Raw genomic sequence first — 25,643 nt, 5'->3', positions numbered from 1 at the left:
GTGGAAGCTTCTAAACTGAACACAGAAACAAACTCCCTCTGTCAGCCCATTTTCATCTTCTAGATCACTTTCCAGCTGTCCATGGAGATGTGGGAATGATTATCACACAACTCTCCATTTGTGGCTGCAGACTCTGGAGATTCTTTCTCTGCATTCAGTCAGGCTTGTATTCCCTAACAAGTCCTGGTTCCACCTCCTGTTTTCCAAGGCTGGAACAGTCACAATGAAAACCTCACCAGTGGTACAACTGCCCAGCTCAGCAGGAAAAGAAAGAACAAGCTGTCAAGTTCTCCAAACCTTTGTCCTGCTTTGCTGCAAGAGTCCTCCTGCACACACGGTGGAAAGCCAAGAGAAGCCGCAGTTGGTGGCACATCTTGTGACAGGAGCTCGACCTCGTTCTTCAGGAAGGGTTCTTGAGAAGAGCAGACAGGACTGTGGAGAAGATTCCAGGAAAAACTGAAACAGCTTTCCCAAAGTGAAATGAAAATGGAAAGAAACAATCCAAGATGTTTTCCTCTATTTATTTCTCTGCTCCCTTTTTTCATCTTGCACTACTTCTCCATGCCATGAATTCCAAATGCATCTCACCTCTAAGATCGGTGACTTAGTGAGTTTCAGACACTCTAAAATACCATGAGCAACGCACAGTTTGCCTTCCCGTTTTTACTGGAAAGCAATGCTGGACCCATAAGTGCAGGGCCAGGGCCAGGGAATCCTCCAGCCAGGGAATGCGCTCCCATAAGTGTTTGACCCTCAGCAGGGACAATGCACAGCAGCGCCCAAGGGGATTCCTGTGCCCCTGGGCAGGAGTCCAGACTCTGGGTCTGGGCTGAACACGGCAAAGTTCCCGTGTTTGGACAGGCTCAGGGGCTGCCCCGGGGAGCGCGGGGCTGGGCGCGGGGGCGAGCGGGCAACGGACAAACGGACACGGGGACAAACGGCCCCGGACCTTCAGTTGCTTCAGTTGCAGCAGCAGCAGCAGCAGCAGCAGCGAAAGCAGCAGTGAAAGCAGCGAAAGCAGCGAAAGCAGTGACTTTGACGACTCCCTCTTGCTCCTCCTCTCCCTCTCCCGCTGTCCCGCAGCCTCTCCCGCTCTCCCTTTCCCGCTGTCCCCTCCTCTCCCAGTCTCCCTCTCCCCCTGCAGGGCCGGGCCATGCCCCCGACCCGCCCCCGGCCCCGGGCGGGGCTGCCCCGTCCCTGTCCCTGTCCCCGTCCCCGTCCCCGTCCCCGTCCCCGTCCCCGTCCCCGTCCCCGTCCCCGTCCCCGTTCCCGTCCCCGGCCGTCCCGCCGCGGTCTCGCCCCCGCCCGGCTCTGGCCGTGCTGGCGCTGGCGCTGCTGGGCGGGCATCAGTGCCTGGGGCTGGGGCGGCATCGCCGCCCTTTGGCTCCGCCTGGCCCGAGCCCGGCCCCGGCCCCGACGTGGGCTCCAGTCCCGGCCCCGGCGCCGGCTCCTCCCGGGCCCCGCGGAGGACACAGGCGGCGCGGCCGCTGCCGCCGCCTCCGCTGCGGCTTCCCCGGCCCGAGCTCCGCCGCTCGGCAGCGCGGCCGCCGGCCCCGAGCCGCCGCTGTCCCGTTGCCAGCAGAGAACGCCTGGGGATGGCCGGCCCGGGGCGCTCGGGGGGCGCTCGGGGGCCGCTCCTGGCCCCGGGCCGAGCGCTGACAGCCGCGTCCTGCCCGCAGGGAAGGCGCAGGAGGCCCTGCAGGAGCGATACCGGCTGGGTTCGCTGCTGGGCAGCGGCGGCTTCGGCAGCGTCTTCGCGGCCACGCGGCTCTCGGACGGCGCCCCGGTGAGCGGCGGGGCCGGCGGCGGGCGCAGGAGGAGGAGGAGGAGGAGGAGGAGGAGGATGGGGCTGGGCTAGGCGGGGGGCGAGCTGAACCCGCTGCTCTCCCTTGCTCGCAGGTGGCCATCAAAAGGGTGCCGCGGGATCGCATCCGGCACTGGGGCGAGCTGGTGAGTGAGCGGGGCCAGCGGCAGAAGCCGGGCCGTGCCGGGCGGGGATGAGCCGGGGCCCGGCAGGGTGGGAGCTGCCGGGAGCCCTGCAGGGAGAGCGGGCGTGGGCTGAGCGGGGCATGCAGAGCATCCCGGGCTGGCTGAGGGCTTCCCCAGCCCCGGCACGGCCTCAGCCCCACTGACGGCATCGCGCTCCTCCCGCAGCCCGACGGCACCAGCGCACCCCTGGAGATCGTGCTGCTGGCCAAGGTGGCCTCTGGCTGCGCTGGTGTCATTCAGCTCCTGGAGTGGCTCCAGCTCCCCGACAGCTTCTTGCTGGTGCTGGAGCGCCCGGAGCGGTGCCAGGACCTGTCGGGTTTCCTGGCGGAGCGGAGGTTCCTGCCGGAGGAGGAGGCGCGGGGGCTGTTCCGCCAGGTGCTGGAGGCCGTGCGGCACTGCACCAGCTGCGGGGTCCTGCACAGGGACATCAAGCCCCAGAACATCCTGCTCGACCTGGCCACCGGGCAGCTGAAACTGATCGACTTTGGCTGTGGCGCCTTCCTCCAAGACACAGCCTACACCCAGTTTGCAGGTGAGCCCTGCCAGGGGATGCTCCTGGGCATCTCATGGCCCAGCCGGGGTGCAGCACCGGGGCTCCCCCTATTGCAGCTGGGATGGGATTAATGCTGGAGCCAGGTTGATTTGGGTGGGGGTGTGAGGGGGTCCAGCTCCCAGCCCTGCTGACAGCCCTCAGCACCCACTGTGCCCTGGGCTGGGGCTGGAGCTGGGGCAGCCAGCCCGACAAAAACCCCCATGGGGGTAGCAGAGAGGGGGGTCTGACCCCGTGCCCTGGACAGTTTGGTGTGCAGGCGAGGAAGGGCTTGGACTGCTCTGCTCCCCTTGTTTGCCTTGGCTTGTTCACATTTTTGGGGGCTGTGCAGGCAGGTAGTCGAGTGGGTTTCTCCACCACTGGATGAGTTTTTCTTTTGTGTGTCATGGTTGGGCCTTCCCAGGGTTTCACTGTCCTCTTCCAGCACCAGTGGCTTCTTTTCCAGCCCTGAGTCTGTACAAAGTCCCAGGTGCTGGTGAGAGGGCAGCGGTCACCCCGTGTGCCACTGGGGCAGCCCCCACATGCCCAGGGGTGCTGGGGCCAGGCTCTGGGAGCAGCAGCATCCCCCTGCTGAACTCTGTCTGTGTTCCACAGGAACCCTGTCCTACAGCCCACCAGAGTGGATCCACCACCGACGCTACCACGGCGAGGCAGCGACCATCTGGTCCCTGGGCCTCCTGCTGTGCCACCTGGTCATGGGCAAGCACCCGTTCAGGAGGGGCCAGGAGATCATCTGGGGGCGGATCTTGTTCCCACGACGGCTCTCTCAAGGTGGATCCTCATCTCTGGCCACGGGGGCAATACCAGTGCTGGGAGACAGCAGCAGCTCGTGGGCATCCCACTCTGGCAGCTGCTGAGGAGGTGGCACAAGTCCTGCTCTCCTGCTCTCCTCCAAACAGAGAATCCATGGGGAAGTTCAGGCCCAGCTCTGGGCACACCCAGCATGGCCTGGGCATGGGAACAGGGGGGCAACTTCTCCAGCTGACTGGTGATTCCTGGTTTCTCTCCCCAGAGTGCCAGGATGTCATTAAGAGGTGTTTGTCCATGCAGCCCTTGGACAGGCCGTCCTTAGAAGAGCTTTTCCACGATCCTTGGGTGCAGGGTGTTCCTCTGCCCTAGAGGATGGGAGAGATCCACGTGCACAGTTGGATCCAGGGGCCTGGCAGGTAACAGCTCCACACATCTCTTGGCAATCAGTGGCAAAGCCAACCAGACAGGTTTTGTGCTGCCTGTAGCTCTGAGCAGGGGTCAGCAGAAGGGAACACGCAGCTCTGGGCTGGAGCTGAGCTGGAGACCTGGTGTGGCAAGCACTGGTGGCCACCATCCCCCGGGTTTTGCTTGTCCTGGTTCACTGACAGCTGGGCCCTGGGCAGAACCCTGACAGCCTGGTCTGGCCCCAGGGAAGGAGAAGGAGCCCCTGGAGAAGCTGTACCAGGTGGGGCTGCTGCTGTTGGAGACACCAAGGACAACCTCAAGGATGACAATCTCTTCCTTGGCCTGGCCAGCTGAAGATGATGGACTTGGATTCTGGCACCTTCTCCAAAGCCAGGCTCCACAGGGAATTTGCAGATGAGTCCACACGCAGGGGGATGCTCCCAGAATTGGGCATTGCTCAGCCTGGCCAGGAACCAAAGGTTCCCCCTTTGCTGGGGCGGATGCAGCTGATCCTTCAGTCGGCTGCCAGGCTGCTTTTGGCAGGGCTGGGGGCATGGGCTGGGGTGGGTACGAAATGGGAGTGGGCTCCTGGCCCTGCCAACAGCCCCCAGCACCCACCGTGCCCCGGGCTGGGGCTGGGGCTGGGGCAGCCAGCCCGACACAAACCAACCCCCATGGTGGGAGCAGAGGTGGGACTCCAGAACCTGTGCAGGGGCTGCTTTGCTTTGCAGGCAAGGAAGGGCTTGGGGTGCTCCACTGCCCCTGTTTGCTTTGGGATCAGCGTTATTTTGGGGGGCAGTGCAGGGGGGAAGGGAGACAGCCTGGGCTTCCCTCACCTGTGGGTGGGTTTTTCCCTGGCATGCAGGGGTCGGCCTTCCTCAAGCCCCTGACAGAGATTAGATTTTTGACCTTTTTTCTTGTTCCCCTTTTTGTCTGTAATCTATTTTCAATCATTTGTTGTTTGTTTTTCTAGAGGAAGCGTTCTAGGTGGGGTCCAGTCTGGATGGGGAAGTGCTTGGGAGCAGCTGCAGCGTGGATGGGCCGTGCCCTTGGAGAAGGCTGAGGACATCGTTTGGGACCAGCTTTTCTTCCAGCGGTGGATGGCGTCAGGTGGGTCCCGTCTGCTTGGCATGGTGGGATCAGAGCTTTGGGGAGATGGCAGCGAGCACAGGAGCATCCTGCTCCGGGCAGCTGCTGAGGGCTGGATGTGCCGTGGCTGGCTGCAGGCTGGGCACATGTCCTGCCCTCCTGCTCTGCTGCCAAAGGCAGCAGTGATGGGCAGCTCTGGGCACCGCTCTGGGCACGGCCAGCATGGCCTGGGCACCGCGGGCGGCTGGGACAAGGGGACAGGAGCCTTCAGCTGAGGGGCACTTTCTGGTTTCTCTCCTTGCAGCCGGGCCCTGCGGGTGCTGAGGCTGCTCTGGGCTCTGCCAGGGCTCTGCTGGAGCTCAGCACCGGGCCAGAATCAGCCAAAGAAGAAATGGTCTGACCTGCAGCACAGCCTTGCTTGAGCATTTCAGCAACACAGCTCAAGTTTGCAGAGTGTACACCTCCCAGGGAAAACATGCCACCACCCAAAAAATAAACTTGTTCAATAACTTCTGAAATGAAATCAATCTGGGATGACCCCAAATGACGTTTTTCAGCTTGCTCAAGCAGCAGCTCAGCCCTTCTCTGAACAGTTCTCTCTCCCACCTGCCTTTTACTTCCCAACTGCTCCCTCTTTTCCCCCAGTGAGTTCCCAGCCCATGGCAGTCTCCATCACACTGCTGCCTTCCTTGGTGCCCCTCACCATGAGGAAGGCTGAGCCCCAGGCTTAGGGACTCATCCTGTCACTGGCTGAGGAGCAGCAATGTCTCAGAGGTCTGGTGGGATTTTAGTGTCCTTCAGAGCTGCTCTCCAGCCCTCAGCTCTCCTCACTGCTGAGTTCCCACTCCCTTTTCCTCGTCCTTGCAGCAGGATGAACTCTGTGAATCCCCGTGAGCCTCCCCACTCTTCCCAGCCCACGCACCCACCTCAGTTAGGCTGAAGCTGCAGCTTCTCTGTCTCCTCTGGCACACCAGTCCAGTCCCCTGTGCGAGGAGCCCCAGCCCCAGAGCACAGCACTCAGCAGTGCAGTCCGGGCTGGAGCAGCTGCCCTGCAGCCCTGGCTTGGCTCTTGGTGGCAAGGGAATGCTCCCTGTTTGCAGCTGTCCCTGCAGGATGGCCCCAGGGCAGAGCCCAGCCGGGCTCCCACTGCAGCCCCTGAGGCTTGGGGCAGACAGTGGTGCCAGAGCTGAGGTTCACGGGGAGCACCCGCAGCTGTGGCTTGCAGTCAGTGTTGGCAAATGTTGTGTTCTCATCTCCTGCAGCCTGTGGGGAAAGCAACCTGTGCTGCCAGGCCTGTGTGTGCCAGGCCTGTGTGTGCCAGGGGCTCTTGGATGTCTCTGTACCCATGGACAGAAGGCCCTGTCTGTGCCAGGGGCTCTTGGATGTCTCTGTACCCATGGACAGAAGGCTCTGTGTGTGCCAGGGGCTCTTGGATGTCTCTGTACCCATGGACAGAAGGCTCTGTGTGTGCCAGGGGCTCTTGGATGTCTCTGTACCCATGGACAGAAGGCCCTGTCTGTGCCAGGGTTTCCAGAATGTCTCTGTACCCATGGGTATGGAATAGCATGGACAGTGACAGTGTCAGTCACGTTGCTTGCACGCTCCTTCCTTTGCATACAAGACACATCCATGCACACCCCCATGCACAGATACATTAAAGGGACAGGGAGGGAGAGAGATTTCCCTCAGAGCTCTAACTTTGGCATAACTCACCTTTTTAGCCAGTGGCCAGGGGATATTTTTCCCAGCCCTGTGTGAGAAGGTGTCCAGGAGCTGAAGGAGCAGCATTTAGAAGCAGTTTCAGGATTTCTAGGCAGGAAGTGGAGCTGACAACCATCCACGTAACTCGCCGTATTCATCAGGATGTGCTGCTGGTTCTTTGGGAATATGGCCCAATGGAGACACGAGACTTGGAAAAATCCCAGCTCTCTGTGGATTTGTGCAAAGGAGGAGCAGCAGAAACACTTTGTGTCTGCTTTGGGGACACAAGGCCCAAGGAGCTGCGGTGGCAGAGGGTGAGCTGGGCTGGTGGCAGGTGAAGTCCTGGTTCATGACATCCCAGAGTGGCACAGGACAAAGCTCCAAGCACCCCCAACCCCACTGATGAAGTCTCTGTGATGCTGCACATCCTACAGGAAAAGCTGCTGTCACACAATGCACTGGGATTTGTAAGTTTCATTTTCAATACTTTAGGTCCAATTTTCAAACTGCAATATCTTTGCCATCAAGACACAGTCATGCACAATCCATCTCTCATCCTCCTATTGCTTCAACTCCAATTTAAAAACAAATCTTAATATTGGAAACAAAACCGAAAATCTTTAGAAAAAGGATGCTGAGGTCACTCTGTAAGATGGATCCAGGCCATCAGAACATGCCCGAAGTAAATGAGTTCTCCTTTTAAAAAGATCAGTTACCTCTTAATCCAAAGTTATAGAAGATTTTCACTAGACATTTTTTTCTTGTTTTTCTCTTTCATATTTTTCTCATTTTTTCCTTTCTTTTTTTCTTTTTTCTTTTTGAGCTGATAACACATCCTGAAAAAGAAATGTACAGCAAATGAGATACATTTCTGATAAACAATGAAAGTATTTACTCCTCTGTTTACTTTTCTTGGGATACCCTGATGTAAAAAAACTAGCAGATATGAGCAGAGGTGTAAAGTGTTTGCTTTGCACTAAGCTGGAGTTCAGTACTGCTGACATCCTGATCCAGCCAAGAGTTGCAGAATTCTTTTGCACATCTCGAGCCATGTGTTTGCAGGCACAGCAACTGCAGAGCTAACACACCTGTGCACGTGAATAACTCTGTTACTCCCTCACAGAATTTGGGCTGTGCCCCAGAACGAGGTGCTCCAGCCCTTTGCTCCTGGTTCCCGTGGGGAGCAGCTCCCTTCCCTCTGGCTGAGCTGCTCAGGCAGAGCCCGGCAGCTCCTGGCCCTGCAGGGCTGAGGCTTTTCCCCGTTGCTGGGCACAGACTGATGGAGCAGCACTGCTGAACACGGGAACACAGAGGGACCAGCAGCAGCTGCCTTTGGCCACCTGAGGCTCCAAGGCCCAAACTCGGAGCAGACAGGGCTGGAAGAGACTCGCAGGCTCCCTGCTGGCTCTGCTGCCCCACTTGTGCCCACCTGGAAGCCCCCAGGGCCAGCAGGGACTTGAGATGGCAGCCCTGGGCTCCTGGAGGTTGTGCAAGGAACGCAGCTGGGGACTCCCTGTCCATGGGCAGCTTCCAGATGGAAAAGGCTGCTGTGCCCAGGCAGCTCCAAGGGCAGAGAAAGGAGGGTCTCGACCACGGGATCTGTGCCAGTCCCACAGTCCTGGGCAGCAGCCACCGAGCCCTGGGGGAGCAGAGGGCACAGCAAGAGGGACAAAAGCAGGCAAGGTCAGAGACTGGAGAGAGCCAGACCCGGGAGCAGGAACAGCTGCTCCATTGCACTCTTGGAGAAAGCTCTTGGCTGGTTCAAAGCGCTGAAAGGTGTGAAGGGCAGAGAGGAGGCCACAGCAAACAATGCTCCTGTTTCCACAGCCTCCCCTCTCCGTGTCCCAGAAGGAATTGGATGGACTGTGTTCTTCTCTCCGAGTCGTCTGGTTCAGCACGAGCAGCTGAGCACCAGGAGCTGAAGGAGCTGAAGCCTCAGGCCACAAGAGCTGGGCCAGAGGAGACTTTCTGAGCAAATGAATGCTGCTAACATGGACCTGGCTGAATGCAGCAGATGGAATCATGGAATCACAGATTCCTTTCTGTTGGAAAAGACCTCTGAGCTCATCCAGTCCAGCTGGTCACCCAGCAGTGTCGAACCCAGCACTAAACCACGTCCCTGAAGTGCCAAGGCCTGGACAACAGCCCTGAGTGAGGCCTGAACAACAGGCCCTGAGCCAAAGGCGGCCTCTGGATGAACCTTCCAGCCAAAGGTTATCTTTGGATCTGCTCACTAATGAAATATGCATGGTCATTAGCACTGTGATAGATGTATCCACTCATTAGTGAAACATGTATTGACCTTTCTGTGTTTAGAAGCCGGACAAGGCCACGAAATCCGACATCTGGCCTTGTCTGGGGCTGAATGGTCAAAGTCACCTCCCTTTGTTCCTCCTGGGGCCCTGGCCAGGCTTTGGGAGGAAGCCAAGAGGAGGATGAAAGCAGATGTTCCCACACCAGAAGTGCTGTCAGTTTGTTCATTCAGCACTGTCAGAGCTGGGCCCTCTCACAGCGGGGCTGGAGCCTCACCTGTGGCTGGAGGCAGCTGCAGGAATTGCCAGTGCCCAGGAGTGGCTCTGCAGCCCTTGGCTGTGACAGCTTCCCCAGCTGCTGTGTGGATCTGGGGGATGGTAAAGCCTGAGGGTAACTGGGGCTGGATCTTTCTTAATCACTGCTGCAGTCTTTGGTGGGGATGGTTGGGTGCATTGCTGAGCTGCTCCTTTTGTGATTCTTTGCTGCTTTGAGCTACAGTCAATGACACTGATTCCTTCAGTTGGTGTCTGTGTCTTTGGTGCTGACCCTGCCCACTGCTGAAACAAAACTGGCACAGTCTGGGCAGATCACCACAAAATGTCACTTTTTAAATGTAAATGTGAGGAATCAGTCCCATCAGAAATTCCCAGATGGGAAGCCCTTCCCTGGAGTTCCCTGGCTCTGGAGTGGGCTGAGGTGGGAGCACCGTGTGAGCAGTGGGGCAATCGGTTAAAAGAGGCTGAACCCCTGGATGTCTTAAAATGCATCCAAAAATTGCATATGGGAAAAGGAAAAGAATTGTGAGTTTGGGAAGATGGGGATGGATTTTGTTAACAGCACATTGAAACATCCAACAGAAGGGAAAACTGTTGTTAGAATACTCCCGCATGGAGTGACAGAAGAAGGTTTAAATCTTGAGCTCAGGTTCATTTGTGCAAGTGATATAATAATAGTAATAATAATAATAATAATAGTTGTAGTAATATTTAGATACAATATAACCCAATTATCTATATTCAAATCTGTATAATTTAAAATTTATAATGTGAAATAATGCTGACAATACTAATTTGTAAGATTTGGCTGCTCACTCTGACACTGAATACCCTACAGAAAAGGACTGGCCAAGACCCAAATGTCAGTGGTAAACTTTGTGAATTGTGTACAATGAATAAAGGAGGAAGGGATGAAATTGGCTATTTTGATAGGATTTGCTGATACTCTGATGCAGGATGCTTTTTCTATTACTGTGAGAAATAAAGTGATTAAGACTGCTGGGTTTTTCATGTCCCAGACAATCCACAAGCTGCAGGATTCGTTGAACGGGTGAAGGGGTTGTTAAAAGAGCAGTTGAAAAAATGAGGAATGGGAACCTGTCCCCATGGAGAAGCCATCTCCCAGATGTGCTCCATGCCCTTAGCAATAGCCCCCTGGGGAAATGGAAACCCCCTGGCTGTGCACGGCTGTTCCCAATTTGCAAATACAGCCATGGACAGTGAGACTTGGACTGCCTGGGAAATTGTTCTGGCTGTGATGGCCCTGGCAGGGCCAGCCCAGAGGCTGCAGGGCTGGATCTTCATGCACTGGAATTAGTTAGGATAAATCAGAAGCAAATGAGAGTTAACAATACAGGAACAGGAATCCAGATTCCTGCAGGACACTTTGGTTTGATAACTGCTCACGGGAGGAAGTGATGCAGATTATCAAGGAGAAATTGAAGGAATTGTGTTAAACAATAGTGAACAAGATTGGATTATTCAACCCCATGACAGGGTAGCACAATTATTGATGTTGTCAGTTTTTAAAACAATTGGGAAAAAAGGAGATGCACCTCAAAACACTGCTGTTGGTGGAGATAAAGGGTTTGGATCCAACAGTGCTAATAAAGGAGCCAGAGTGTGGGTCCAGAGGCCAAAAGACCCTCCCGAGGCAGCTGAAGGAACAGCTCTGGGGAAAGACAGCACTGTTTGAATCCTGAAACCTGGGCAGGAACGATGGGAATGTGTCCCTGCAGCCAAGTGTTCTGTGTGAGAACAAATAGATATTACAGGAGATTGTTTTACACATCCTGCCAGACCAAATCTCCCTGTTTGCCCCTGGGAAAACTCGTGACCTGGACTCCATCTAGGATGGAGCCAGGGCCAGGCTGTTGTACTGCCCCAGGTGTATCCCTTGAAGGCCTTTTAATAAACATCTGCTTTATTCCTTTAGCACTGTCTAGCTCTGTTCTAGGTGGCCTCTCAAGGCATCACCACCAAACCAGGGGAACACGGACCAGGCCTGGCTGGCTGGGCCTCCTGGGGACCACCTGACCACCTTGGCATGTCGAGGGCTGCTTCTCACCTGCCCTGAAGCACTGGTGCTCCGTGCTTTCCTTCCTATGGAAAAGAGCTGTCCCTCTTTTCAGACACCCATGGACAATATCGGTACTTTCTCTAAAAAATTTCCTTTATGCTAGGCTATCTCCCAGAAAAAAAGCTGCCAGCTCTGGCTGGCCTTGGCCTCTGGTGGTCAAATCTCTGCTGCCTCAGAAGCACTGGGGCTCTGTGCTTTTCTTCCGACAGAAAATAACTGACCTTCTTGTGCAGGGATCATGGCAGAAACTTCAATTTGGCCACCAAAATTCCATCTATCCTAGGATTGCTCCCAAACAAAAGCTGCCAGGACAGACAGTTCTGCCTGGCCTTGGCCTCTGGTGATATGAGCAGAATGTTTTCATTTGCAAACACCTTGGAGAGGGCCCAGAGATCTCCCAGGCTGGGTTTGCAGGCCTCAAGAGCCAAACACGTATATGGAGGCTGATGTGCCTGGGCTCAGTGGTGAAGAGACTGAGGACAGATCAGGAGTGGCCTGTCAGGGCTTGAAGGGTGGATTCAGAAATGGTGGAGCTTTTCTCCATAGTGTGAAACAGCCGGAGAGAGAAATTATACCACAAATGCAACTGGTGAAATCCAGACTGGACTCAAGAGGAGAAAGGAATTTCCCTCCCAGGGCAGGGCTGTGGTGCAACACTTCCCCAGAAGGAGCCTGGAGCAGCCCAAGGCTTTGTGTGGCCAGGCAGGGGCAGGCAGGAGGCAGAGCTGTCAGCAAAGGAAGGGGCCAGCAAGGTGGGGCAGCCGGGGGATGAGGACAGCCTGCAGGGACAGAGGCGCAGGGCAGGTGTTGGAACCCAAGGTGTCCCTCAGACACTCTTGCATTTTCCGGGTCCAGGTCAGAAGCATCTGAGACCCTGGCAGGCACCCGGGAACCCCTGTGGCTTTGAATTTGATCCATGGAACAATTTACCAACCTTGCCAGAAGAACAAGAAATCACAAAAGTTTAGATATTATAATAGAAGTAGTCACAAAGTGAAAGGAAGGATTTTTGAGTGCTGTACAGGGGGGTTTAGGCCTTGTACCGAGGGGTCTGAATTTTGTACATGGGGGTCAGAAGTTCTAAGATGGAGGGATTTGGGCGTGCCCTGTCCTCCTTCTTTCTCCTTCCAATCCTCCATGTTCTTGGTGATGTTTGCACTCACAGATTGGTTTAGAGTAGAAAGTCACTGTTCAATATAGGTGATAGGCATTGGGGAAAAACTATAAACATTTAATACGTAATGTGTGATATAAAAGATTGCACCAGCCCTTGGGTGAGAGAGATGAAAAGAGATGGAAAGGGACAGAGATGGAGACGGAGACGGAGAGAGACGCAGAGGGAGAAGGAGTCAGAGGGAATGTCAAGGAATGTGTGTGCCTTGAGATAACATGCAATAATCTATCTTGAGACCAGACAACTGAAGACTACTGAGTCTTTCTTTGAAGGCCTTCGTTGAAGGAGAGACTTTACCACCTCCCGGGATCACCCCAATCTGGGGGTGAGCCCCATCAGTCCCTTTCCCTGTGTACCACCCCTGAGCCCTCAGACCACTGGATCCCTGATGCTCTCCTCCACCCCCTCTTTTCCTGTATTTATACCCTAAACCCTCCTTTGTCTTTGTCTTTAACCCCCAGACCCCTGGAGCGTCAGACCCTAATAAACCCTGGCTGGAGCTCCATGCCTGGACCCTCCCGTGTCTTCACTGCCGAGCTGCTCCGTGTGTGTGTGTGTGTGTGTGTGTGTGTGCTGGGGCTCTCGTGGCTCCTGCCCGTTAGCACAAAACACTCTCAGGGAAAGTTGTGCCAGCCACCACCACAGACCACACCAGTGTCCCTTGGGACCAAGAGGCCATTGTGACCCTGTGGGACCAAGGAGAGCATTGCTGCCCTGCCAGACCTCATGGAACCAAGGATCCACTGTGACACTGCAGGGCCTTGGGGGACCACGGTGCCATTGTGACACTGCAGGGCCCAAGGATCCAAGGGACTTGGTGACACCAAGGGGTCCCATGGAACCAAAGGGACATTGTGACACTGGGAGGCCTCATGGAATCATGGAGAACTTTGGGACACTCTGGGGCCTCATGGAACCGTGGTGACACCAAGTTGTCTGGGAGTGTTGATCTGCTGGAGGGTAGGAGGGCTCTGCACAGGGCCCTGGACAGGCTGGATCCAGGGCCCAAATCCAACAAGGTGAGGTTTAACAAGTCCAAGTGCCAGGTTCTGCACTTTGGCCACAACAACCCCTGCAGCGCTCCAGACTGGGGACAGAGGGGCTGGAGAGCAGCCAGGTAGAAAGGGACCTGCAGGGACTGATGGACAGCAGGCTGGACATGAGCCAGCAGTGTGCCCAGGTGGCCAAGAAGGCCAATGGCTCCTGGCCTGGATCAGGAATGGTGTGGCCAGCAGGAGCAGGGCAGTGATTCTTCCCCTGTGCTGGGCACTGCTTGGGCAGCACCTCCAGTGCTGTGTCCAGTTCTGGGCCCCCCAATTTAGGAAGGACATGGAGGGGCTGGAGCGTGTCCAGAGAAGGGCAGCAAGGCTGCTGAGGGGTCTGGAGCACAAGTCCTGTGAGAAGCGGCTGAGGGAGCTGGGGTTGTTGATCCTGGAGAAGAGGGGGCTCAGGCGAGACAAGGCGGTATCAGGGAACAGGTTGGACTTGATGATCTCCAAGGTCTTTTCCAGCCTTGCTGATTCTGGGATTGTCTGAAACCACCCTTGGAGCAGTTGCAGGAGGAGCCCTGGGCCTCCTCTTCAGAAGCTGCAGCAGCCCAGGTCCCTCAGCTTCTCCTCACAGCCCCAAAGCCCATCCTGTCAGTCCTGCAGAGCCTCTGCAGCTCCTCCTCCTTGCCCAGAACAGGGAGCTCCACAGGCAGACACAGCAGCCCAGATGTGCCCCCCTGGCCTGGGCTGCCTCTGGCAAGGGAGCAGCACCAGGCACTGCAGGAGCCTGCAGACAATTCCTGCAGCACTTGTGGGATGATCCTGCTCCCCAAGGGCCGTTCCCATGGTGCCAAGTCAGGAACTGCAATGGGGAGTGGGGCCAGAGAGGAAAGGGCAAACAGGGATGGGCTGTGTGCAGGGCAGGGAACAGGGCTGGGCAAGAGGAAGAAATTTGTAGCAGGAAGAGTAAAGAAAGCAAAGGTGGAGCAGAGGAAATGCTCAGGGCAGTTTGGGGGTGGCTGCCAGGCAGCCCTGGCTCTGAGCAACAGCGTCTGCAGTGGGACAGGAAAGTCCCAGCTGATGGGAACAAACTTTCTGGCTGAGTGCAGAGGCCAGGACAAAGCTGAGTGGTTTCCCTGGCGTCCCCCAGCCCTTCCTGGCCCCAGGGGCTGATGGCATTTGTGCTGCCTCAGGTTCATGTCCCCACAGCACCAGCACGGGGGTGCTCCCGCCTGCTGTGTGCAATGCAAACAGGGGCTCCTGAGCCAGCGCTGCCGTGTCTGTGCCTGCAAGGATGCGGCACCTGTGTGAGCTGGGGGAGAGGCCAGGGCTGCAGAGGGGGGATGTTGTTGGCAGCTCCATGAGGACGCTCTGGGACGCTGCCCTGGGCTGTGCAGCGCACTGGGGATGGATCAGCCCCTGCTCTGCTGCTCCTTCCCGTCTCCCCCAGGGCCCTGGCAGAGCACCAGCCGTGCTGTTTGCCCCCAGCCTGCCCACGGCCAGCCTGGGGCTGCTGACGGGGGTTTTCTGTGCTGAGCATTGGCCTGGCCGTGTTCTTGAGAGAGCCTGGGCAAGGAGCCTGGAGCCCCCAGGCCCTGGCCTGAGGCCTCAGCGCTGCCCCAGCATTGCCCATGGCCTGTCCCTGCTGCAGCCCCGGCACTGCCACCCCCAGGACTGTGCCCAGCCCCGAGAGCACTCAGGCCCTGCAGCAACACCAGGGCCACCAGGGCAGCGGGGCAGGGCCACGGGAGCAGCACTGGCAACACCAAGTGCTGCTGCTGCTGCTGGGCACAGCTGCTGTGCCAGCACTGATCTGCCCCAGCTCTGCACACAGACATTGCTGCTGCAGCTCCAGAGAAGGCAACAAAAGGGCATCTCTGCAGAAAACTCTGCTGGGACATCCTTGAGTTCCTTTAAAGCCACTGAGTGTGCAGCCCCTCATTGACACAGTCTGTGGGCACAGGGAAGGTGGAGAGAAACAAAATGAGAAATGGCACAAACAATGACATTTCCTTGGGGAGAAGATGAAAAAAGTAAAACAAAGGAAAAAACACCCACAATAAAGCAACAAGTATGAAAGATGACTTTTATTACAAGTGATTTGCAGAAATTGGCCAGCAGTTTAATGTTTCCGAAAGCATCCAGTCATCAGTCTCCTCACTGCAGCCTTGAGCTCCTGGTTCCTCAGGCTGTAGATGAGGGGGTTCAGGGCTGGAGGCACCACCGAGTACAGAACTGACAGGGCCAGATCCAGGGATGGGGAGGACATCGAGGGGGGCTTCAGGTGAGCAAATATGGCAGTGGTGAGGAACAGAGAGACCACAGCCAGGTGAGGGAGGCAGGTGGAAAAGGCTTTGTGCCGTCCCTGCTCAGAGGGGATCCTCAGCACGGCCCTGAAGATCTGCACATAGGAGAAAACAATGAACACAAAACAACCTAGTCCCAAAGAGGCACCAACAATAATGAGCCCAAGTTCTCTGATGTAGGATTTGGAGCAGGAGAGCTTGAGGATCTGTGGGATTTCACAGAAGAACTGGCCCAGGGCATTGCCATGGCACAGGGGCAAGGAAAATGTATTGGCTGTGTGCAGCAGTGAATAGAGAAAGGCACTGGCCCAGGCAGCTGCTGCCATGTGGGCACAAGCTCTGCTGCCCAGGAGGGTCCCGTAGTGCAGGGGTTTGCAGATGGACACGTAGCGGTCGTAGCACATGATGGTCAGGAGGGAAAGCTCTGCTGAGATGAAGAACAGAAAGAAGAAGATCTGTGCAGCACATCCTGTGTAGGAGATGGTGCTGGTGTCCCAGAGGGAATTGTGCATGGCTTTGGGGACAGTGGTGCAGATGGAGCCCAGGTCGCTGAGGGCCAGGTTGAGCAGGAAGAAGAACATGGGCGTGTGCAGGTGGTGGCCGCAGGCTACGGCGCTGATGATGAGGCCGTTGCCCAGGAGGGCAGCCAGGGAGATGCCCAGCAAGAGGCAGAAGTGCAGGAGCTGCAGCTGCCGCGTCTCTGCCAGTGCCAGCAGGAGGAAGTGGCTGATGGAGCTGCTGTTGGACATTGGCTGTGGCTGCACATGGGCACCTGTCCATGGAGAAAGGACAGTGACAAGTCAGGAGAGGCTGCTTGGAGCCAAACCTGGGCCATTCCCTGTAGCCTGTCCTGCTGGGACTCACCCACCCTTGTTCCTGCTCTGGGAAAAACTTCACCCAGGTCCCTGCCTGAGCTCCAGCTGTGCTGGCTGAGTGTGTCAGGAGCAGCCAGGGCTGTGCGTGGGGGCTCTCGAGGAGCCATCCCTGCCCTGCTGCCCTGGGTTTGTGGCCATGTGGCAGAGGGAAAAGGCTGGATATTCAGCATTTGTCAGGGGAATCACTTGTAATGCAGAAAGGCTTGGTACCCTCTGCACTCCCACTTCTAAGGGAAATAGATGGCAGGAGCTGGTTTAAGGAATTGTTTTCCTAGCCACACATCATTGCTGGCTCTCTGAGGACAGACATCCCCAGCATTCCTGCTGCACTCAGAGTTTGCCACTGAGAGATGGGAGAGGCAAAGGATTCCCTGTGGCTGAGAGCAGGTGAGGGGCTGGATGGGCTTGTTCCCCCAGCACTGCTCTGCTCAGCCCCCTCTCCTTCCCCGAGCATCTCCCTGGGCCTGGACATTCCCTCCTGAGAGGTGCCTTGTCCCTGCCAGCGCTCACAGAGCCCATCCCACCCCGTGTGCCCTCGGCCTGGCCCTACAGAAACCTGCCTGTGTGCAGGGCCCTGGCTGGGGCAGGGTCTGTGTGCAGCTGGGCAAGGGCAGCTCAGGAGAGCCCTGCTGGGCCCTGCCAAGGTGATGCTGCTGCTGTCCAGGGCTGAGCAGTGGCTGAAGGCCCTTTGGGAGGCTGCCAGCAGAGAGACTGACCACCCAAAGTCACAGTTCTGGGGTCTCTGTAAATGTCCAAACATGCCTTTGAGGATCCTGTGTGTCCCTTTCCACTCAGAATATTCTGTCATTCTGGGATTACAATTCCTGTTCTGCTTCTCTCATCCTCCTGTTGTCTATGATCAAACGAGAAGAAAAAAAAAAAAAAACCAAAAAAAAAGACCTTGCAACAGTGTTAGAACAGTAAAGTAAAAACCAGACCTTTATTGGAAGCTTCCAGGTGTCCCAGTGATGATGAGGCTCAATCGACTCCTGTTTTCAACAATTTATAAAGGTTGATTAATTAGGATATTTAACAGGAACATCGAATAGGAGAATCAGTTGTCCCAGTTACACACCCCTAACTCAACCCATTGGAGAAGGTCCAAGAGCTTCTTTGCCCCACTTTTTGTTATGATTGCTCACATTCTGGTCAAAAACCAAAATGTTCTTCTTGTAGGTCCTCTTCCTGATAATAAGACTACATAGTATTTTAAAAATGGATATAGACAGCCTGCTTATTGTTATACAATCTAAGAGAAAGGTTAGGAAATGTACTAGAGTTAATTAAGGATTAGAGTTAAATAAGTATATAATCATAGTTTAATAGAGCTAATTAAGAGTTTAATAGAGTTAAGTAAGGATTATAATTTTATAACAATATAATAGTAGTCTACAGAGCTATGAATACATGAAAATTGTATAAAAAGCAAAAATCTTTTTGTCTCATCCTATTCCAAACAGGAAATTGAAAACACTCTCAGGAAAGCTCCTGATTTTTACAGCAATCCCAGGCTTTCCTTCTTTGGGAAGTGTCCTCCGGAGCTGTGCCCTGGCTGGTGTGGAGCTGGGAGCAGCCCTGCCCCAGCCAGCAGCTCTCAGCAGCAGCACCTGCCCTGCTCAGGGTGGCTCCTTCCCCCCACAGCTTCTGGCCAGCGCTGGCAGCAGCTCCCCGGGCCGGCTGAGAGCTGTCCCTGGCAGGCAGCAGAGTCCCTGGCCCAGCACAGCGCCCTGGGCTGCAGGACCCTGCTCTGCAGGACAGCCCTGGGCACCCCTGGCTGCTCTGCACAAGAGACCATCAGAGAATGTACTCACAGGGGCTGTGGGCATTGGGATGTTCCAGCTTGAGGAGATCACTGCAGGAGCTGCAGCTGCATTGTCCTGCAGCCAGAGGTTCCTGTGCCAAGGGCTGGCAGTGATTCTGCCCCAGGCACTTCTCAGCACCTTCCCAGCCCTGACTGATTGAAGCTCTCTGTGCCTCTGGGCTGTGCCCGCGCTGGCTGCAGGCAGTGCCCCAGCCCTGCTGGGCTGGGAGAAGAGCTGCTCATCCAGAGAAATGTGCTTTTGAAGCTCTGCTTGCTTACCAGCATCACCCTTTGTGCCAGGAGCCCAGCCCAGCTCAGCAGCACAGACACAGCACAAGGACTTGAATGAGCCTCTGGGGCTTTGTGCTCAGGCCCTGAACATCAGGCCCTGAGAGGGAGCTGCAGAAACCTCTCCAGAGCTCCAAGTCAGAATCCAACTGCAAAGTTTCTTTGACTTTTAATGGGTCCCAGTGAGGGACACGAGTGAGAAAGTGTCCCCAGGCCCCAGGCAGAGCAGAGAACTGGAGGCACTGATGACAGGTGGGGACAAAGAGAAGCCAAGTCTTGGTGGCCTGGGGCACAGCAGGGTCTGTGCCACCAAGGGCTGTCAGGAGACACCTTGTCCTGAGGCCCTGGGGCCTCCTGGCACAGCCCCAGCCAGGCTGGGCACTGTCAGCCCCTTGTCCTGCCCTCAGCATCCCCCCCTAGCCCACATCCCAGTGGCCTCAAGGATCTGCTGGAAGGAGTCCCTGGGGAGCCTTGCTAAGGAATGGCCCTGGGGGCTCCACAATGCTCCCAGGGACTGCAGGTTTTTCAAAGGACTTTGGCTTTGGCTTTTGCCTTGCAGTCCCTGAGAGCTTTGTGCAATCATGGCCTCCAATTATCTCCTGTAATTAGTCCCTGGAGAGGCTTTGTCAGGAACAACACTCAGTGGGGCTCATTAATGCTTCAAGGTACTTCAGTTCTTTTAAGGCACTTGGTGTTTCCCTTTGGATACAGACTCTGTGAGAGGTTTGTGCAATCATGGCCCCAATTATCTGCTTTAACGAGTCCCTGGAGAGCTTTGTACTGACACTCAGTGGCGCTCATTAATACTTTGAGATACTCAACTTTTTTCAGGTACTTTGGGTTTTCCTTTCCACACTGAGAGGTTTTTGTGCCATTTTGAGTCTCTCAGAGGTTTTTGTGCCATCCTGGCCTCCAATTCTCTCCTCCAAGGAGTCCATGAGGAACCTGTGTTGGGGATGGACCTCAGTGGGTCCCATTAATGCTTTGAGACACTTTGGGGTTTTCTTCTGCTTTGGACTCCTGGAAAGGTTTGTGCAATCTCCTCTCAGGCCCTGAGGTTCCAGGGCTCAGCTCCAAATGCACCACGGGGCTCATTAGGATCAAGCAAGTCCTGACAAACCATGGCTCTGCCTTGATTTCCCTCTTGTCTCGGGAAGTTCATCAGGAAAGTTTCTGTAGTGGTTTTGGTTCATCAATTTGAGATTTCTCGGCCAATGCATCAATTAGTGTGGTGGGTTCAGTGCTGGCTAATTACCAGTGCACTCTCTAGAATATACTTACTCATTTCCAGCGCTAAGATAGGATTAGGAGAAAAGCAAAATAGGCTCAAAACTTTAAAAGGGCATTGAAGCAATATGCGGAATAAATAAATAGACTCCACAACCTGGGGTAGTTATGAAGTGGGTCTGTATGTCAGCGCTCCTACTTGAGCTGGGCTTCTTGGAGGCCTTCTGGCAGCCTTGTCTTGCTCAGCTTGGGGTGAATGATCCTTGTCAGTCTTGCTGGTATCATTTCCTCCCTTTCCTCCAGGGATTTTAACAAACTTTCCAAGGAAGGACAACAAAATATTTTGTTTACACTGGCCACCCACACCAGCCATTGTCCTCATAAGTTCTCCCACAAGTCCCTCAGAGGAAGCAGTGTCCAAGCTATTCCAAGAGTTCCTCCAGAAAGAACAAGTTCCTCAGAAGAGGGATGTAACCAAAAGTGTGTTTTCAGTCACCATCTTCATGAACTGTGATAAACAGGTGGGGCACTGTTCTTTATCTCTGCCATGACTCAGCCCTGATAACGCCCTCCAAGGGCCATCTTCTGTTAATGGGCCATTGAGTGTCACTGCAGGACTGATAAAATTACATCATCCCATTGTGGGATGCTCCGCCCAGGGGGAGGAACCAAGCATTCCTACCTGCATATAATCTCACCTTGCAACACCAGGAGCACCTTGCCTACTGGATTCCCAGAGGACAAGAGCTCCATCAGCACCACTGGACCTTCAGAGGAAGACCAGACCCTTCTACAGGATCCCTGCTTTGACAGAATCACGTTCATCACTCCAACCGGACTGCAGCCACCATTTCATCAGACTGCTACCACCTCCCTGCCAACGGGGTGTCAGGTTATATCCTGACTCTGTCAGATTAAGCCAGTGTTTCTGGATCATTTCCTTGATCTTAATTTTCTTATTAAATTGTAATTCTGGTTTAGACTGATTTGCTCCTAACCAGCCCAAAACTCAATGTTCTCATCCCTTGTTTTCCTCCCAAAACAGAATTTCCCATCGCCAAACCTTCACCAGATGGAGGATAAGGCTGCAAGGATGAGGAAGATGTCCCAGGACACCCAGGCAGGTGAGGAGGAAGTCAGTGCCCCTTTCTCCCTCTCTCCTGCTCCATCTCCCCCATGTCCTCCATGGCCCCCGGCTGCAGGACAACCCCACTGCCGACGCCGTCCTGGTGGGGACGCACTGGGGGGATCTCCTTCCCCTTCCCTCTGGCACGGAGGCAAATCCCATCCTCTCCTCGTCCTTCCTCCCCCAGACAAGGAGCTGAGGATGGAGACCAGGGAGGACAAATCTCCACAGCAGGACCTCGTGGAAGAGGCCATTTTGAGCAGCTCCATGGCACAGGAATCCAACAGGGAGGAAAATCCCCAGAGATCCCACAGGAGGAGGGGCTGCAAGCCCAGCCCAGGGTGCTCTAAGGAGGAAAGACCCACCCTGTGCCAGGCAGGTGGACAGAGCTCCAGCCAGAGCTCAGAGCTGGTGGTCCATGAGCAGCTCCATGATGGGGAGAAGCCCCACAAGTGCTTGGAGTGTGGGAAGAGCTTCAGGCGGAGCAACAACCTGATTTGCCACCAGATGATCCACACCGGGGAATGGCCGTACGAGTGTGGGGAGTGTGGGAAGAGCTTCAGCCAGAGGTCCAAACTGATCATCCACCAAATGGTCCACACTGGGGAGAGGCCCTACGAGTGTCCTGAGTGTCAGAAGACGTTTCACACCAGCTCCAGTCTCCTTGTGCATCAGCGGATTCACACAGATGAGAGGCCCTTCCTCTGCCCTGACTGCAAGAAGGGTTTCAAGCACAACTCCACCCTCGTCAAGCGCCGGCGCATCCACACCGGGGAGAGGCCCTACGAGTGTGGGGAATGTGGGATGAGCTTCAACCAGAGCTCAAGCCTGATCTGCCACCTGAGGACCCACAGTGGGGAGAGGCCCTATGAGTGTGCCCAGTGTCTGAAGAGGTTTCACACCAGCTCCCATCTCCTCCTGCACCAGCACATTCACACCAAGGAGAGGCCCTTCCTCTGCCCTGACTGCGGGAAGGGCTTCAAGCGCAACTCCTACCTCGTCACCCACCGGCGCATCCACACTGGGGAGAGGCCCTACGAGTGTCCCCAGTGTGGGAAGAGCTTCTCCAGCAGCTCTAACTTGATCAAACACCAACGGACCCACCGCTAAGGGAAGCTCTGCAAGTGCCCCGACAGCAAGAAGAGCTTTGTGCACTGCTCCAACTCCATCTCCCATGGGAGGACCCACGTTGGTCAGAGCCCCAGTGACCCACATTCCCTGTGATACACAGAGGGAAGACACCTGGCTGGTTATCCTTTTGGTATGGCCTTAATATTCTTCTGATCTATCTTCATCCCATAAAAACACCTGAAATAGGACAAAAAAAGAAAGAAATTTGTCAGAGATGACTAAAGTCTCACCATTTCACAGCTAATTGAGGGGGAATTTATGGTTTGGGGATATAGTATGGAAGACTTGTTGGTCCTTGAGGGATTTTGGGCAGTGTTCTTCATCTCTCTGCATTCCAAACAACAAACAACAGTCCCACTGAAAACAATGCAATCTTACCCCAAAAAAGTCTCATTCCCATCTATAAATGGCTTGTTCTAACCTCAAAAAACCTCAATCCCATGCCAAAATTACTCAATTCCTTAGCCTCTAGTGTGACATGGTGTTGGAATAAGATTGGGAGAAGTGGGATCCAAATTTGGAGCAGTGGGATTGGGGTTGTGTGGGACTGGGGGGGTGGGATGTATTGTAGCAGTAAATAAAACTTTCAGAATTATTGATTCCTGTCCCATTCATTTTCCATCAGTTCTGGTTTGTTTTCCCGAGTGCCACCTTCTCAGCTGATTGTGTTTGTGTCCTCTTTTCTCTCCTGCCTCTCTTTGCCTGCTCTGTTTCTCTCTCAGTGTCTCCCTTGACCCAGGGCAGCTCCCACCAAAGACCCTGCCCTGATTTCATTCCCAAGCCAGGAGCTACAACCACCATGGGTGAAGTTATGAAGGCTGGCAGTGAAATGTCACTGTAGGATCTTGCTGCACTTGGCTTTTGTCTCTTCCATAAGAGCTTTGCCTTCAAGGGCAGGAAGATCTTTTCCTGGCTGGGAACTGGAATTCCAGCCCCTGGGAGCGTGTGCCATGGATCCCAGAGGGACATTCCCAAGGCTCCCAGGGTGCTGCTCCTGCCGTGCCTCCCAAGGAGCTCTGCAGGGCCAGGGGACAAGGTGCAGCAGCTGTGTTGGTTCTGCAGTGCCACAAGGGCCCCTGGTTCCATGAGTTTCCACACTGCCAACAGTGGTTCCTGGGTTCCCGTGGTGCCCTGCTGTGTCACCATGGATATTTGGTGGCATGAAGTTCCTCAGTGTCACAATGGCCTACTTGGCTCCATGAGCTTCCGCAGTGTCCAAATGGCCTCCTTGGATGGGCAGTGTCACCATGGGCCATTGGCTCCATGCAGCCCCGCTGGGTCACCATGGGCTCCTTGGTTCCATGAGGTTCTGGGGGTGTCTCCATGGTCTCCTTGGATCCACAGTGTCACAATGGACCACTGGATCCACGTGGCCCTGCTGTGTCACCATGGCCCCTTGCTTCCATGGGACCCCAGGGTCACAATTGACTCCTTGCTTCCACGTCACCCCTCAGTGCCAAAATGGCCCCTTCGTTCCATGGGGAACAGAAAAGATTTATAGAAACATGGAGCAAATCCTGCTTAACACAGCTGGGAACATCTGTTTGCATCCAAAAGAGAGCTTAAAGGTGAGGATGGCACCAGCAGCTTCCATCTGCAGCAGAGATCCAGGGAAAGGACAGGGACAGAGAATTCAACTGAAGGGCTCAGAGAATTCTGCTTCCAGAGATCATTTCTGGTCACACTGTCCCTTGTAGAAAGGTGACACCATTCCAGGCAGCCTGTACTGAGCAGGTGCTTCCTGAGTGGGGTTTGTTGCTCAGGAAACCTGCTCAGGCTTTTCCATTCTTTCCTTCCCAAGAGGAAAACTTCTCCTGGGCCTGTGTGCAGGCAGAGCCCTGAGGAGAGCAGGTGGGACACGGTGCACTGGGCTGGGACATGGAGCTGCAGAGCTCAGGGACAAGGTTCTGCTGCAGGGCACAGGGATGTCAGTGCCAGGTGGGCCATGTCAGACATGGTGAGGCTGGGGCTGAGGAGCAGCTTGTCCAAACAGGGTCAGCCCTCAAGGGGCTCATTCTTCTACATGCCCAGACCTCCTAAGGAGACCTTCAGCATCAAGATCACCTGGGGAATGCTTCTGACAGCTCTTCTCTCAACTGGAAATTAAAAAAAAAATACTCACTTGATTAAATAAAAAAATCATGAGGTGCATTTTGAAATCTTTCCCTTTAACAGAACTCCAAACTGACTCCAATCAGTAGCACAAGCCCTGGAGACTTGAAGACCATTGAAGGAAGACAAAGAGCCCCCAAAGACTTTTTGTATTTTAATGAGCCCTACATTGGATTTGGGGCTGAGTCCAGGCCCCTGAGGCACTGAGAGAAGCCTGAAGAAGCTGCTCAAGGAGTCAGAAGCAAAACTCCAAGGCCCTTGGAGCATCACTTGGTCCCACTGGGGGCAGGCACTGCCAAAGGCTCCCCAGGGACTGGTGAGAGCAGATCCTTGAGGCCAGGACTGCAGGGAGCCAAAGGCTCAGAGCACGGAACTGCAATGCTGAGCAAGGCCTGGGCTGGCTGGGGGAAGCAGAAAGGCTAAGCCCTGAGCCCAGCCTGGCACAGCAGGGCCTGTCCCTCACGGGTGGCTCGGGGCTGTTTGTGGGGCAGTGGGATGTGAGGGGCAGCAAGGACAAATGTCACAAACCTGTGTGACACTCCAGATCCTCATGGAACCAAGGGGACAGTGTGACACTCTGGGAAGTTGTGGAACCAAGGGATCACTGTGGCACTGTTGGGCCCATGGAACCAAGGGGCCATTGTGACACTGTGCTGCCTCATGGAATCAAGGAGACATTCCCAGGAGGCCTAGCGTGTGCTGCATATTGATTGCCAGACCCCAGCAGAGGACTAAAAATGGACTTAAACCACAAACCAAAGTAGGACCTGCTCGACAATCCACATCCACAGGACAGGGAAGTCTCAAAGAAGTGGAGAAAGCTTTCAGCATCCCTAGAGATGGCCACCATAACTTGAGAGAGGTCCGAACGGAGTCACCACCTTAGACCAACGAGCCATAATTGAGTCTCTGGACGTATCCGCCGAGGGTGGAGACTCTGAGTCTGCCATAATCGACAGGATCGTCTACCCCTCCTCTGGGACGTCAACTCACCTGGGAGTAGCGGCGGTGTCACGAACCCCGTACCCTGGCCCTCTTAGGCTATCTTTTAATAAAGGCCTTATAAAGAAAGGAGCACAAGGTCTCCTGGCCCTTTTATTTACAGCACTGGGGAGGTCACTCCACCCCAGCCCCCCCTCACAGTTCCCCCAGAGAAGTCCAACGCTGCTCGTGCACAGCGGGGTCCCCTGTCCCCCCGGGTCCCCCCGCCCCCGGCGCCGCAGCCTCCCCCAGAGGATGTTCCACGAGATCGACCCCAGAGCCTGACACGGGGATGGGGGACGGGGGTGTGGGGGGTGGGACCGGGGGACAGGGACCCCCCGGCAGCGTCCCCGTGTCCCCCAGGGCCAGAGCCTGGGCCAGGGCTCCTTCACCCTGTTACCAACGAGGGCTTGAGAGCGCTGAAAAAATCCCCAGCAAGGGAGCAGCAAAAACCAGATTTAATATTAAGCGACAGCACGGCAAAGTTCCTTGGCAAGAGTCACTCTGCTCCTGACTGGACACTTCAGTCACATCAAGGAAA

At 55.2% G+C, this 25,643-nt stretch overlaps 2 protein-coding genes and 2 pseudogenes across 2 annotated transcripts; 2 read left to right on the top strand and 2 right to left on the bottom strand.

Moving 5' to 3' along the window:
- LOC128820667 (uncharacterized) overlaps positions 1-25,643 on the bottom strand; it is a 2,212,279-nt pseudogene that overhangs the window by 886,694 nt on the left and 1,299,942 nt on the right.
- LOC128820669 (uncharacterized) overlaps positions 1-25,643 on the top strand; it is a 1,091,286-nt pseudogene that overhangs the window by 766,101 nt on the left and 299,542 nt on the right.
- LOC128820773 (serine/threonine-protein kinase pim-1-like) lies at positions 999-3,834 on the top strand. The gene is made up of 5 exons (XM_054001607.1): positions 999-1,786; positions 1,900-1,950; positions 2,155-2,521; positions 3,134-3,310; positions 3,552-3,834. Exons 1-5 carry the CDS (start codon positions 1,154-1,156, stop codon positions 3,656-3,658), a joined length of 1,335 nt encoding a protein of 444 aa, XP_053857582.1. The 5' UTR covers positions 999-1,153; the 3' UTR covers positions 3,659-3,834.
- On the bottom strand, positions 15,378-17,388 carry LOC128820705 (olfactory receptor 14C36-like). Its single transcript, XM_054001520.1, has 2 exons — positions 17,375-17,388; positions 15,378-16,333 (listed from the first exon to the last, which is right to left on the bottom strand). Exon 2 carries the CDS (start codon positions 16,308-16,310, stop codon positions 15,378-15,380), a length of 933 nt encoding a protein of 310 aa, XP_053857495.1. The 5' UTR covers positions 16,311-16,333; positions 17,375-17,388.

Source organism: Vidua macroura, chromosome 30 (assembly GCF_024509145.1).
Source record: "Vidua macroura isolate BioBank_ID:100142 chromosome 30, ASM2450914v1, whole genome shotgun sequence".
NCBI classification, from domain to species: Eukaryota; Metazoa; Chordata; class Aves; order Passeriformes; family Viduidae; genus Vidua; species Vidua macroura.
The sequence above is the reverse complement of the archived record's forward strand: the minus strand, read 5'-3'. Positions and strand labels throughout refer to the sequence as shown.

What these genes read in the sequence shown, in the direction of transcription:
- LOC128820705 (XM_054001520.1), bottom strand. Translation starts at nt 16,310, where the DNA reads ATGTCCAACAGCAGCTCCATCAGCCACTTCCTCCTGCTGGCACTGGCA.
- LOC128820773 (XM_054001607.1), top strand. Translation starts at nt 1,154, where the DNA reads ATGCCCCCGACCCGCCCCCGGCCCCGGGCGGGGCTGCCCCGTCCCTGT. An exon ending in GGCTCTCGGACGGCGCCCCG is followed by an intron (nt 1,787 to 1,899) that starts GTGAGCGGCGGG and finishes CCTTGCTCGCAG; the next exon opens with GTGGCCATCAAAAGGGTGCC. An exon ending in TCCGGCACTGGGGCGAGCTG is followed by an intron (nt 1,951 to 2,154) that starts GTGAGTGAGCGG and finishes CTCCTCCCGCAG; the next exon opens with CCCGACGGCACCAGCGCACC.